At 44.7% G+C, this 14,753-nt stretch overlaps 1 protein-coding gene across 2 annotated transcripts in view; it reads left to right on the forward strand.

The window, feature by feature from the left end:
* Nucleotides 1-14,753, forward strand: part of SLC39A5 (solute carrier family 39 member 5) — an 83,454-nt gene that overhangs the window by 41,622 nt on the left and 27,079 nt on the right. For both annotated transcript variants that reach the window (XM_073663741.1, XM_073663742.1), the window contains exons 6-9: nucleotides 2,943-3,112; nucleotides 5,580-5,732; nucleotides 6,483-6,558; nucleotides 10,001-10,207. In XM_073663741.1, the coding sequence (XP_073519842.1) occupies nucleotides 2,943-3,112; nucleotides 5,580-5,732; nucleotides 6,483-6,558; nucleotides 10,001-10,207 (606 nt within the window). The remainder of the gene's footprint in view (nucleotides 1-2,942; nucleotides 3,113-5,579; nucleotides 5,733-6,482; nucleotides 6,559-10,000; nucleotides 10,208-14,753) is intronic.

Raw genomic sequence — 14,753 nt, forward strand, 5'->3', positions numbered from 1 at the left:
GTGAGGGATGTATCACACATGATGGACATTAGATACATGGCTCTGGGAGTATCACACATGATGGCCATTAGATACATGGCTGTGTGGGGTATCACACATGATAGCCATTCGATACACAGCTCTGGATTATATCACACATGATGTGCATTAGATACATGGCTGTGTGAGATATCGCATATGATGAACATTAGATATATGGTTGTGTGGGGTATCCCACTTGATGGCCATTAGATATATGCCTCTGCTATGTCAGTGTAAGCCTCCTTTAGTGATGCCTGAATGAGGTTTACGCTGATATAGCAGAGCTAAATCAGAGTTCAGAACACAGCAACGTGATGATTACACTGCTATGCTCTGAACACTATGGTGACAGCGGCAGTGAGTAATGATCAGAAGCCTGATATTGTACTACTAATCCCAGAATGCTGATCACCACTCATTCGCTGCTGATTCTACATCCTGGACCTCCGCTCCCACATCCCTGCACCTCCTGTCACTGCTCACACTTATTTAATCAATAATTAATGCAAAAATAAAAATAATGGCACCTTCCCTTTGACAAGCCATGACATATGACTTTTAGGATTTTTACTTCCAATAGGTGGCCTGAAGAGGCAACTTGCATACTTATTTTCCAAGAAGAGCATTGCAAGGCTCCTCACACTGGCATATCAGGCCTGGCATGTCACTCTTCACAAGGAGAAATGTAACCCCTTAGATCACACCCTTCTGAAAACTAAATTTAGATGATAAGACTAGTACAGTCATGGTCAAAAGTATTGAGAATGAGACAAATAGTAATTTTTCCAAAGTTTACTGCTTCATTTTTTGTAATGGCAATTTGCATATACTCCTGAATGTCAGAGTGATCAGCTTAACAGCAATTACTGTTCTTGCAAAGTCAATATTTGCCCACAAAATGAACTTTAACCCCCAAAACACATTTCAACATCATTGCAGTCCTGCCTTAAAAGGAGCAGCTGACATCGTTTTAGTGATTAATCCATTAACACAGGTGTGGGTGTTGATGAGGACAGGGCTGGCGATCAATCAGTCATGATTAAGTAAGAATGACATCACTGGACACTTTAAAAGGAGGCTGGTTCTTGGTATCATTGTTTCTCTTCAGTTAACCATGGTTATCTCTAAAGAAACACGTGCAGCCATCATTGCACTGCACAAAAATGGCCTAACAGGGAAGAGTATCGCAGCTACAAAGATTGCACCTCAGTCAACAATCTATCGCATCATCAAGAACTTCAAGGAGAGAGCTTCCATTGTTGTCAAAAAGGCTCCAGGGCGCCCAAGAAAGACCAGCAAGCGCCAGGACCGTATCTTAAAACTGTTTCAGCTGCGGGATCGGACTACCAGCAGTGCCGAGCTTGCTCAGGAATGGCAGCAGGTTGGTGTGAGTGCTTCTGCACGCACTGTGAGGCGGAGACTCTTTGAGCAAGGGCTGGTTTCAAGGAGGGCAGCAAAGAAGCCACTTCTCTCCAGAAAAAACATCAGGGACCGACTGATATTCTGCAAAAGGTACAGGGAGTGGACTGCTGAGGACTGGGGCAAAGTAATTTTCTCTGATGAATCCCCTTTTCGATTGTTTGGGAATCTGGAAAACAGCTTATTCGGAGAAGAAGAGGTGAGTGCTACCACCAGTCTTGTCTCATGCCAACTGTAAAGCATCCTGAAACCATTCATGTGTGGGGTTGCTTCTCAGCCAAGGAAATCGGCTCACTCACAGTCTTGCCTAAAAACACAGCCATGAATAAAGAATGGTACCAGAATGTCCTCCAAGAGCAACTTCTCCCAACCGTCCAAGAGCAGTTTGGCGCCCAACAATGCCTTTTCCAGCATGATGGAGCACCTTGCCATAAAGCAAAGGTGATAACTAAATGGCTCATGGAACAAAACATAGAGATTTTGGGTCCATGGCCTGGAAACTCCCCAGATCTTAATCCCATTGAGAACTTGTGGTCAATCATCAAGAGACGGGTGGACAAACAAAAACCAACAAATTCTGCAAGAATGGACTGCTATCAGTCAGGATTTGGTCCAAAAGTTGATTGAGAGCATGCCAGGGAGAATTACAGAGGTCTTGAAGAAGAAGGGGCAACACTGCAAATATTGACTTGCTGCATTAACTCATTCTAACTGTCAATATAACCTACTGGTACTCATAATATGATTGCAATTATATTTCTGTATGTGATATAAACATCAGACAAACACTAATAAAAACCAGAGGCCAGCAGATCATGTGAAAATATAATTTTGGTGTCATTCTCAATACTTTTGGCCATGACTGTAGTGCTGTAACTCAACTGTAGTTCTGTGGTTCCAAGCTTTTTGTTAATGTAACAGTAATCAATAGAAGCCATTTAATGATTGTTCTGTAGTAAGTTATAATGGCAGAGAAATAACTGATAAAATATAATAAAGTTACATTTGGTAATATAGGCTGCCTTCTGAATTCTAACAGGTCTGAAAGCAGTGTAGGTCTTGGAAGAGAGGGGACCCCATAGAAAAGATCAAGAGGGATGCCAACGCAGTTGGTCTGTCTGCTTCTATTGTAGACATGTCCGTGTCTGATGATTGTTGCCCTGTACACACATCTTCTGCAGTGGATCGCAGTCTACTAGTGGAGCATGTTTTTGCTGTTTAGTAGATAACAAGGAAATGCTTTGTAAGGCCACAGTTTCTAATATTACCTTCACCTAGCTATGTAGACTATTGATCGTCCCAAATAACTTTGTGTCATATTTTGGACAACCTTGTACAATATTGGAGAAAGTGTAGTCAAACGTTTTAAAAATGGTCATTCTTTATGAATGTACAAAATGTAATTATAATCCATCTATTTTTACATGTACAGTAATCCATGATATCTGTATACAATTTATGGACTATAATATTCTATTTCTTTTGTTTCCTCTGTCCTGCAGTGCTTGGTTGGGGGGCACTTGCCATCACAATCATCAGTGCCCCCTCCGTACTGGCTGTAGCATGTGTTCCTCTTCTCAGACGTCATCTCTTCCGCCACTTTCTCAGGTTCTTGGTGGCCTTAGCAGTGGGGACTCTCTGCGGTGATGCTCTGCTGCATCTGCTGCCACACGTATGTTACAGACTTTGTTAATATGCGAATAATTCTAAGACATTGGCCCCAATGCATCAAGACTGGAGTGAACAATCATCAAGAGGGGGCATGCTGGAGTCAGAGGCGCCTGATTCATTAAAGGGGTTGTCCACTACTAGGACAACCCCTTCTTAAACTAATTGTTTGGCTCTCCTCAGGGCTCCCGTGCTGTTATGACATGTGACCCCGGTGCCCAATCAGCGCTGGCGTCACTGTCCCCGCCTTCGGACAAATCGAACATGAAGAGGAAGTCCAGGCTGCAGCTGATCTCTGACTTCCTCTTCATGTTCAATTCGACAGGAGACGGAGACAGTGACGCCAGCGCTGATTGGGCGCCGGGGTCACGTGTCACAACAACAGCACGAGAACCCCAGGGAGAGCGAGTGCCAACACCGGTGGAGTAGCAGTGGCACGGGAGGTGAGCATAGATGTTTTTTATTTTATCAGGACCTAGCGTGGGGGATGACAAGGAGTTGTCCTAGTGTGGGGGATGACAAGGAGTTGTCCAAGTAGTGGACAACTTCTTTAAGAGGTACACGCCTCTTAATGAATCAGGTGCATCTGAAAAATGGCTTGTGTTTTGCCACAAATCTTACCCCAGTCAGGCACACCACAGCTCATCATGAATTTGACAAGCAGCCGTCGTCACACCCCGTCATGCATCAGCTCCACCTATTTTGGCGGAGCTGGCTGAAACTGACATAAAAAAATGCAAAAGTCTGAACATTTTTGCACAGCACTGTGTGACGCAGAAGTGTTGCCACTTTATAAGTTGTTTTACACCAGAATTCTGGCATAATTGCCTTAATGAATCTGGGCCATTTTGCTTTGAATATATAAAAAGTATGCAGTAATCTTTGCATCAACAAAAACTTTTACTAGCAGAAATTGACTTCTTGGATGAGCTACAAGATGTAATTTTTACCCATTTTTTTCAATTACTAATTTTATGTAATAGAGAATTTTTCCGACCAGGTTATTAAGAGATGTGAAATGAGAAAGTTGTCCAGATTAGAAAGTGTTGGAAAGCCCTGGACAATAGTACAAACAGATATAAGAAACTGTAATATATCTTATCAGAGAATTCTGTGTCTTTCTCCTCTTTTTCTCCTTCCTTGCCTCCTGAAAGGGAAGTTAACACTTTTATCTGTCCCCACTCCCATGGGGAGTAGCATTCTCTTCTTGCTTTATAGTTGGCACAAGGTAGCGGGTGGTGCATGGCAGTGACATCATGCGCTGCCGGCGATGTGCACTCTGATGTCAGCTGCCGGTCTGTGATTGGCTGGAGACATGTATAGCTATTACGGTGCAGGAAGCCGGTGGCTCTCTGCATTGCAATACAATTCAGCTGAAAACTGCACGGGCATTGGTGGACCCCCTTCTTACCTGGTCATACTCTGTGACCATGATGGTTATGACCCTGAAAGCAGGGATCCCTTTTTCTGTGAAGCTTTTACAAGCTAGTCTCCACACATTAACTCTGAGGCAATTGAAAATTAAAGATGGAAAGGGGGGGGGGGATGGAGAAAAACATAGGATACAAGTCACAACGGCCAGAAAAAGTTAGTTCTCTTGTTCTCACACATGGCAGCTTAAAAATTACCTGGAATAACAACTACTCATTAGAGAGGTTGTCAGCGCTGAACAAACATTTTTGTTAAATGGATCCCCAGATCACTGTTTCCTCATAGGAGCCTCTAAACAGCATCAAGTTTTAATTTCCCTGCAGGGTGACTAGTAAATGAAGCTTTATAGATTGGCCATTTGAATCCGTAAGCAATCTGTGTAATAAAGGGACATGAGGGTCCAGAATTAGGAACATCCCTCTGTTTACAAGTAATTAATTGAATTTGTTTTCTTTAATCAATCAACCCCTTTATACACCACTTTTCACTTAGAGGTTACCTGGGACTTTTTTTTTGTTATGGCATTAAGAATTTACCAGCAGGTAGTTGATAACTACCAGTCTGTCCTGCCTTGTAACGATCTCTCCTGGCTCAGGCAGCAATTCTCCTGATTCCTTTGACCTCATGTCAACAGAGCAGTTCTTTCCCTTCCTGTCTGCTGTGTCAAATGAGCGTCACTGCCAACATCATGCTGTTTGACAGCCGGCTCCCCGCAATTAGGCAGTGGGGAGCTGGCTGTCAATCAAAAAGACATCGGCAGTGACGTCCCGTCGACAGAGCGGAAGAGGAGAAGCTTCTCTGTCTGCGTGACGTTACTGAGTTGGAAGAGATTGTCGCTGGGCAGAACAGACAGGTACTTAGCAACTACCTGCCGGTCAGTTCTTAGCTCCATGGGAATCAAACACCAAAATCTTGGATATCCCCTTTTAAGCTCCTTGTAAAACATTCATGTATTTATTTGCTTGTTATATTTTGCATTTACAAAACTATTCAAAACCAGGCTTTTTTGCACTGATTACAATTAAATATGGTTGTTGCAGGCACAAGAAGATCCATCAGAAGATAGAAATCACAGTGGATCCCACTCTTTAGACCCAGTTTTTAAAGGATTGTGCGTACTTGGTGGTATCTATATATTTTTCCTTGTGGAAAATCTGATGGGTTTAATGAGACAGAGCAGGAAAAGTAAGAAGGTGACTAGTCATTACAATTTATTTTTAAAGGGAATCTATCACAAGGTTTTTGATACCCAATCTGAGGGCAGCATAAATCAGGCACAGCAACACTGCAACTAATGTTGGGTCCCTTTCTGGGCTCCTTGCTGCACTGTTTTATCTGCTTCAGCTCTGCTAGTCCTCTCTAAGATTAACTTGTGCAGTTCTGGATATTAATGAGCCCTTTCAATGACAGCTTTCTGCTTATGCACAGTGTATGTAGGAAGCTGTCAATCAGCAGTGAAGAAGGTAGGGGTCCAGAGATAAGGAGAGCTCCAGTTAGTCCTCCTCCGTATTTTTGACTAGCATTAGCAGGGACAGGGCAAGCTGGAGCTCATAAATACAGAGGAGTATACATCGTGTGATCATCATTGAGAGGACTAGCAGAGCTGAAGCTGATAAATCTGTGTTTTTAGCAAAACTACAGCAAGTAACCCAATAAATGGCTAGAGAAAGCTTCAGAAAATTGCCTGAGATGCCCCCGTCGGCTGTCTTCTTCTCTCCTTTGCATGCTTTTATGGAATATTGTGAATAGAAAAGATCCCAGGCCTCTGGTGAGTGCCATCAATTTCTTCATAACCTACATAAAAGCCGAAATAGGTGACCTAATGCTGTATTCAGGGCATCTACCTCTACTTTATGCTGCTCACAGATCAAACAATATAGACCTGGTGACAGATTCTCTTTAAATTGATTTATGTAATATATTAACATAATATTCACCCATAGAAAAGTCATCAAGTTAAACCCCAAGTCCAAGAAGAAGGCTGCACTCCTGTCCTTTGGGAACTTAGACATCCTATTGGTGAGTAACCTAATTGTACTCATAGTATTTCTAGTATGGTTAGGGTCCACTCAGTGGCATATCTAGAGTCCGATGGGCCCCGTGCAAAATTTGGACCTGGTCCCCAACCTGCATATTAGTCTGATGCATGGTCTCTTGTAGCGTTCCAGATCCTGTGAAGACATACGTGTTCGCCTCCCCTTCCCATGTAACAGGGTCCCCCACCCTGTGCCCTTTACCTGTAATAATGTCTTCCACCTGACCCCTTCCCGTAATAATGACCTTCATCCTGGGCCCCTTCTAGTAATATATGTCCTCCATCCTGGTATAATGGGCCTCTTCCAGTAATATATGTCCCCCATCCTGGCTTCTTCCAGTAATGTCCCTGTTCTCCGGCTCTTCTCCAACAAATGGAAAAAAAAATAAACTATTCTACTCAGCTTCCCCTGCCCCCACAATGTGCGGCGTCCTCTTCTATAGCTGGCGCAAAGGCCGGCAGCTGAGTTCAGCGTGCAAGTGACAGGCAGTGCATAACGTCACTGCCATGCGCCACCAGTGACTTGTAAGCCAACGTCAGCTGCCGGCCTCTGATTGACTGGCAGAGTGTATTGCAGTGCAGTTACCCGGCAGGCCTCTGAGCCGCAATACATTTCAGCTTAATGTACTTCCTCGGACGCACATCCAGCTGAAATAGCTGCTGACATCGGCGGGCTTCCCTCCAGCACGGGCCCGATCGTGGTTGCACTCTGGGTCGACTGTTGTTATAGCACTGGCATTATGGGAGATTCCTATGTAAATGATTACCGATGAGTGTTGTCATACTTTTAAAAATATGTATTTTTTGAAGAGCTGCAGGCCATGTTGACACTCAGCATAAATGCTGCATTTTTGTACAGAAAATCTGCTGTGTTTAACATTACAAGCAAAGTTGATGTGCTTTCATGTAAACTCATACGTGTTGTGCATTTAAAGATGCCTTTGAACTGTGCGTTTTTTTTTCTCTATAGTCTTCTAATAGGAACCTGAAAAAAAGTGTGTAAAAAACAACAAAAAAACACAGTTGCACAAATCAAAGCTTTTCTACATCAAATAAAGAGGAAAACTTAGCAAAAATGCACTAAACAGAGAGGTTTGCTATTGCATATTTTGGTGCAGACTCTTGCAGAAAACATGTGGATAAAAAGTAGCCTTAACTCTACATGTGAACAGGGACTTATCTTTTCTTACAATATTGCCATCTTTGACACATACTCTATCCAAAGGATGCCATAAATCTCTGCTAGCTGGAGGTCTCACTTCCCAGAGCCAGATTTGTAACTCTCATAGGTTTTAACGGAGAGTGCAGCACACATGGCCACGGTTGTACAGTTCTTGACATTAGTAAATTATATGCAAGTTCTTTGTATTGATCACACAAATTTACACTTGCAAATTATGTCAACACTAATGTACCTTTTTTTTTTCCAAGCTAACCAAGTATAATTGTCCCTCTCTGAACCCTCTCCAGCTTCCCTATATCTTATGTGGAGTTCACAACTATATGTCATTTTTCTCTTACAGTTTTTTATTAGATGTTTTCATATATAACATTCAAAAAGTAGCAAGTGTCCACACAGGGACAAGGAAAAGCAAAGATAGCAAAACAGTCAAATAGAACAGTAAGACAATCAAGTAAAACATAACCGCCTTCATGAGTCAAATTCATTAAAAAAACATTGATTGTCCAGAACGTTGCCATAATGCGGTCTTGAGTATTATATTCCTTATCATAAACATCCGAGAAACAAAATAAAATGAAAAGAAAAAAAAAATGGAGTAGATAATAGAAAACAAGGAAAAAGGGGATAGGAAGAGATAGGGGGGGGGGGGTCAGGTTAAGAGGGCGGAAGAGGAAAAGAAAAAAAAAAGGGGGAGGGGGGGGACTGAGGGGTGAAGTATGAGGAGAGTTGAGTCTCTCCCGCTTGTGTTAACCTCCTCTCTGTTCTACCTTACTCCACTAATTTGTCTCCGAGAGTGTTAGGAATTCAGGCGATTCGCGAAACATAATCCATTTCTGCCATGTTTTGTAACGGTGGATAGCTTCTCCATCCTAGTTAAGAAATCCATTTCAACCATCCAATGCCCGATATTGGGGGCTGTCTTAGAACGCCACTTCCTAGGAATGATCGTATGAGTGGCCGTTATGCAATGCTTTAGGAGTCCTATCTTGATGTTCCTAAAGGAGCCTTTAATCATTGACAGTAGGCCCAGTTGTGGGTTACTTTGAATGATGTCACCTGAATCCTTTGAGTATATTTCAAAGACCTTATTCCAAAGTCTTTTAATTGGTGGACCCTCAGATGCCTCGCATCTTCAGCAGAGGTCAGATACCAGTGGGTATATCTTATGAAGGTGTGCTGGACATCTGTACCACCTAGTTAAAAGTTTGAAGTTCGTTTCCTGAGCCCTACAAGCCAGGGGAAGCCTGTGTGCACAGAAAAAAGCTCTTTTCCATTGCTCAGGAGAAAACTGTGTGCAAGGCTCGTCTCTTGCCTCATCAATGATTCCAATGGCGTCAGATCTGTTTCATGTATTGAAGCCAGCTGGTGGGATGACACGAAGGAACGTACCTGCAGATACGCAAACCATGATATATGGAGTTCTGGAAATTCCTCCCTCAGTTCCGCCAGTGATTGCTGTCTTTCTAAAGTCCTAGAGACGTGCATCATTCGGAGTTTAGGTGTGTTGGACCACACCAAAAACGACCCCACGCCAACACACGGGGCAAACTTGGGATTGTCAAACATTGGGGTCATGGGACCCGGACTATTTGAGAAACTCTGTGTCAAAATAAGAGTCCCATATTTTAAGTAAATCCTGTGTCAGAAACAGTAGGGATTTGGTCAAATTACATTGTGTCTTGGGAATCCAAAGTAATGAAGTCAATGCCAGTGGTGAAAGAGACCTCTCTATCGAGACCCATTGTTTTCCTCCCTGATCATGGAACCAGTCCAAGGCCCATATCACTATGCCTGATGGTAGTTTCTCAAGTTCGGCATCCCCGTACCGCCCTCCGATTTGGGTTTGCCAAGCAGTGAGCGAGCAAGTCAAGGTCTCTTCAATCCCCATATGAACTTACTACAGATTGTATCTAGATGCTTAAAAATTTTTCCTGTGAGTATCACCGGGACTGCCTGGAACAGGTACAACAGTCTGGGGAGAATATCCATTTTGATGACATTTATTCTACCAAACCAGGACAACTTAGCTCTCCCATATTTTTGAAGATCGGCTGTAATACGCGTTAAAAGAGGGGTGAAGTTGGCCTGATATAATTGGGAAGTTTCTGATGTCAACTGTCCCAACTATTATGTCCTTTTTTGAGATGTGGTCATCACAAGCAATTTGTACAGGAAAGGAAGAAAGTGTTACATTACAGGATGTGTAAGGTAAATGATAGGTTAATATTTGTCGTATTTTGCAGGCCCAGAGTTTTGTGAGGAAAACATACCAGCAGATGGCTGTGAAGAGCGCCACAAGGAGGAGGCTGCAGTACCAGAGCCCAGTGGTGAGATGACACATTCCCATCATGGACATTCACACAGCGCATCTGGTGGAGGCATCGCAGAGATTGTATGGATGATCCTTCTTGGAGATGGAATACATAACTTTACAGATGGCTTGGCAATAGGTAAGGCACCATGTCTTGTTTGTTTCACTTTGATGTCTATATATAAATGTGTCGCGCCCCCAGGGCAATGGGGTACTCGGAGTCCGGGCCCATAGATGCTGGGGGAAAGAGATATGTCATAGTGGCTGGCCCGGTCCGTGGCCCAGGGCGATCAACTAAAAGGGGGGAAAGTTTATATGGGGTTTATAGTTCGATTGTGATGCCACCTGTGGTTTCTGGTAATTTGTACCAGCGCTGCTGCAGACCTCTGAGGCAGTTGATAAGGCAGCTGGGATGGAACGGCTCCCCGCAGGTGGAGCGGGCCTCAGGGCAGGGTAGAGTTTGATGGTGGGTGGTGATGCTGGGACCTGTAGTACAGGCGGAATGGCGCCGCAGGAGTAACTTACAGAGACAGGGGATTCGCTTCAATACCTTTACTGGTGCGGATGTCAGGTACGGTCCACGGCACTCAGTAGGACGGGTGCACTTCAGGACTTCTCCCCAGTGAGCGGGTAGAAGGCCTCCTGGTCCGTGTCTGCCTCTCTGTATGCTCCTGGCCAGCCTGCAACTGGGCCTAGCTTATGTGTCGTGCTGTTCCTTCACCTGTCGCTCGGTAGTAGGACCTTCTGCTGGCAACCACTATCCCTGGTAACGTTGGGGCCGTCGTGGTTCCTAATCCTGTTAAGGGTTTAGCTTCAGGTCTGCCAGGGACTTGTAGTCCTCCTGGAATGCCGGTGGTCCCTACTGGGTATAAAGGACCCTGTAGGCACGGACCCGGTGTCCGGTTTGTATATTCGGGGTGAGCCTATGATGCTCCTCTGCCCCCTCAACTCCTGTCTCCTCTCCATCGGCCACACTCGGGGCCCTCAATACGGCAGCAGACGTGCTGCGTCTTCTCTGCTCTCAGCGTCAGCACGCTCTCTGACTCTCTGACTCTGTCTGACTCTAAACTGAACTGCCTGGCTCCTCCCTCCATATATATATCCCTAACGGGCTCCCTCTGGTGGTATGAGATGGAAGGGTGGAGGTGTTTGTATGTAATGAAGGCCTCTTGTGGAGAAGTCCGTCCATGCACCCTGGGTCCTGTGGTACCTGTGAACAGCAGGGTGCCACAAATGACATTCCAATGACTATTCTTCAGTGTAACCAGACATTGTGCAATAGATTTCAGTATTAAACAAAATGGGCCGGATTCATCTAGATCACGCATGTCAATCTCCAGCCCGTGGCCCAAATCTGGCCCGCAGGGTGGTTATATTTGGCCCCCGACACCAGAACTGCCACACCTATGAGGGGCCATTATTTTGTATGGAGGAATATGTGGGACCGTTATTCTGTATGGAGGACTATGTGAGGCCCATTATTCTGTATGGAGGACTATGTGAGGCCCATTATTCTGTATGGAGGACTATGTGAGGCCCATTATACTGTATACCGGTTGGCCCGTGACTTTGTCCAAGTTTTTCATTTTGGCCCTCTGTGTGTTTTAAGTTTGACATCCCTGCTCTAGATGGATGTTTTGTCCTCCAGTCTTGCTAAAGTGTGCCCTGGAGTAAGATACATGAAAATAATTAAGAAGCATGAGCCACCGCAAGAAATTCATTAAGAGGCATGCGCAACTGCCATAAATTTATTAAAGGGAACATGTCACATTAAACTCTTTTAACCTGCAGATATGAGGTTAATGTGCAGGTAAATGGCGTTCTGAACCTGCCTAGCGCCGGCACTTAATTCCTACTGGCAGCGGGGATCTAACTTTATTCCCCTCAGGCAGCATTCCAGTGTCAGTCACGGGGTGGCGCCAGCGTGGGTTCATTCACCCATGGACTCATGGGGATGAGTGTATAGAGAGCACTGCTGTAACCGTACTTCTGGCACTAACTGACAGCTTGCTCAGCATTAGGGCCAACTGTCAGTCAGTGCCGGGGGCGCGGTTACAGCCCCACTCTCTATGCACTGAGCAGTGAAAAAAATGGCTCTGCCCCCATGACTCAAACCAGTCACGGGGGCAGAGCCGGACAACTGCAGTGCAAATGTGTTAGTACAACAGAAGTGTTTCAGCTTTCATCTCACAAGCAGCCCATGTGAGGGGAGGGGCAGTACAGCAGAGCTGACATAATTGCAAATGTGTTTGCAATGAGACACGATTTAAACTCTGCTGTACTACCTTGATTATAGTCAAGCACAGCTGCCAGCACTGAATATGTTCATTGTGAAACAAAGTTCACTCCTGTACTGTGTTATCTCTGCAGTGCTGTCTTGGCTCTTCTGTGCTACAAGTGCTTCTCACTAAATTAGAATATCATCAAAAAGTACATTTATTTCAGTTCTTCAATACAAAAAGTGAAACTCATATATTATATAGAGTCGTTACAAACAGAGTGATCTATTTCAAGTGTTTATTTCTGTTAATGTTGATGATTATGGCTTACAGCCAATGAAAACACAAAAGTAATTATCTCAGTAAATTAGAATACTTTATAACAGCTTTAAAAATGATTTTAAAATCCGAAATATTGGCCTACTGAAATGTATGTTCAGTAAATGCACTCAATACTTGGTCGGGCTCCTTTTGCATCAATTACTGCATCAATGCAGCGTGGCATAGCTGCCTTCAGCTCGTCTGCATTGTTGGGTCTGGTGTCTCTCATCTTCCTCTTGACAATACCCCATAGATTCTCTATGGGGTTAAGGTCAGGCGAGTTTGCTGGCCAATCAAGCACAGTGATACTGTTGTTTTTAAACCAGGTATTGGTACTTTTGTGGACAGGTCCCAAGTCCTGCTGGAGAATGAAATTTCCATCTCCAAAAAGCTTGTCGGCAGAGGGAAGCATGAAGTGCTTTAAAATTTCCTGGTAGATGGCTGCGCGGACTTTGGTCTTGATAAAACACAGTGGACCTACACCTGCAGATGACATGGCTCCCCAAACCATCACTGATTGTGGAAACTTCACACTAGACCTCAAGCAGCTTGGATTGTGTTCCTCTCCACTCTTCCTCCAGACTCTGGGACCTTGATTTCCAAATGAAATGGAAAATTTACTTTCATCTGAAAACAACACCTTGGACCACTGAGCAACGGCCCAGGTACGACGCTTCTGGTGTTGTCTATTGACAGAAGGAATGCGACACTCGTAGCCCATGTCCTGGATACGTCTGTGTGTGGTGGCTCTTAAAGCAATGACTCCAGCAGCAGTCCACTCCTTGTGAATCTCCCCCAAATGTCTGAATGGCCTTTTCTTAACAATCCTTTCAAGGCTGCGGATATCCCGGTCCCTTGTGCACCTTTTTCTACCACACTTTTTCCTTACACTCAACTTTCCATTACTATTCTTGGATACAGCACTCTGTGAACAACCAGCTTCTTTAGCAATGACCTTTTGTGGCTTATCCTCCTTGTGGAGTGTGTCAATGACTGCCTTCTGGACATCTGTCAAGTCAGCAGTCTTCCCCATGATTGTGGAGCCTACTGAAATTGACTAAGGGACCTTTTTAAATGCGTAGGAAGCCTTTGCAGGTGTTGTTTGTAAATTATTCTAATTTACTGAGATAATGACTTTTGTGTTTTCATTGGCTGTAAGCCATAATCATCAACATTAACAGAAATAAACAGATGAAATAGATCGCTCTGTTTGTAATGGCTCTATGTATATTGTATTGAAGAACTGAAATTAATTTAACTTTTTGATGATATTCTAATTTAGTGAGAAGCACTTGTATGTTGGCTCTGCTGTGCTGTGTTGGCCCTGCTGGGCTGTGTTGACCCTGCAGTGCTGTGCTGTGTTGGCCCTGCGGTGCTGTGCTGTGTTGGCCCTGCGGTGCTGTGCTGTGTTGGCCCTGCTGGGCTGTGCTGTGTTGGCCCTGCTGGGCTGTGCTGTGTTGGCCCTGCTGGGCTGTGCTGTGTTGGCCCTGCTGGACTGTGCTGTGTTGGCCCTGCGGTGCTGTGCTGTGTTGGCCCTGCGGTGCTGTGCTGTGTTGGCCCTGCGGTGCTGTGCTGTGTTGGCCCTGCGGTGCTGTGCTGTGTTGGCCCTGCGGTGCTGTGCTGTGTTGGCCCTGCGGTGCTGTGCTGTGTTGGCCCTGCGGTGCTGTGCTGTGTTGGCCCTGCGGTGCTGTGCTGTGTTGGCCCTGCGGTGCTGTGCTGTGTTGGCCCTGCGGTGCTGTGCTGTGTTGGCCCTGCGGTGCTGTGCTGTGTTAGTACTGATCTTACTGAGTTGTGTGTGATTATGAAAGCAGACTGTCAGCCATTATATATCACACTAGTAACTCCCCATATTATTTATAATGATCTCTGGAGGCAGATTCTTATGCAGATCAGTGTCTGGTCCATAGATCTTATCAGCTCATTTACATTAAAGAAAACGTGGATTTCTCTGGAATAAGACATCGGATTGCAGATATCAAGTTATCATTTTATTCAGCTTCCTATGAACTATGTGCCCATATAGATGGCTTAGGAGGGTTCATTCTGCTGACAGATTCCCTTTAACATACCTCCCAACTTTTGAAGAAGAGAAAGAGGGACATATCCTGGCATGCATGGCCCCCTCAGACCCAATCCTGGCATGCA

The sequence above is a fragment of the Phyllobates terribilis genome, unplaced genomic scaffold (assembly GCF_046119375.1).
Source record: "Phyllobates terribilis strain yellow unplaced genomic scaffold, ASM4611937v1 Scaffold_2__4_contigs__length_985480577, whole genome shotgun sequence".
Lineage (NCBI taxonomy): Eukaryota > Metazoa > Chordata > Amphibia > Anura > Dendrobatidae > Phyllobates > Phyllobates terribilis.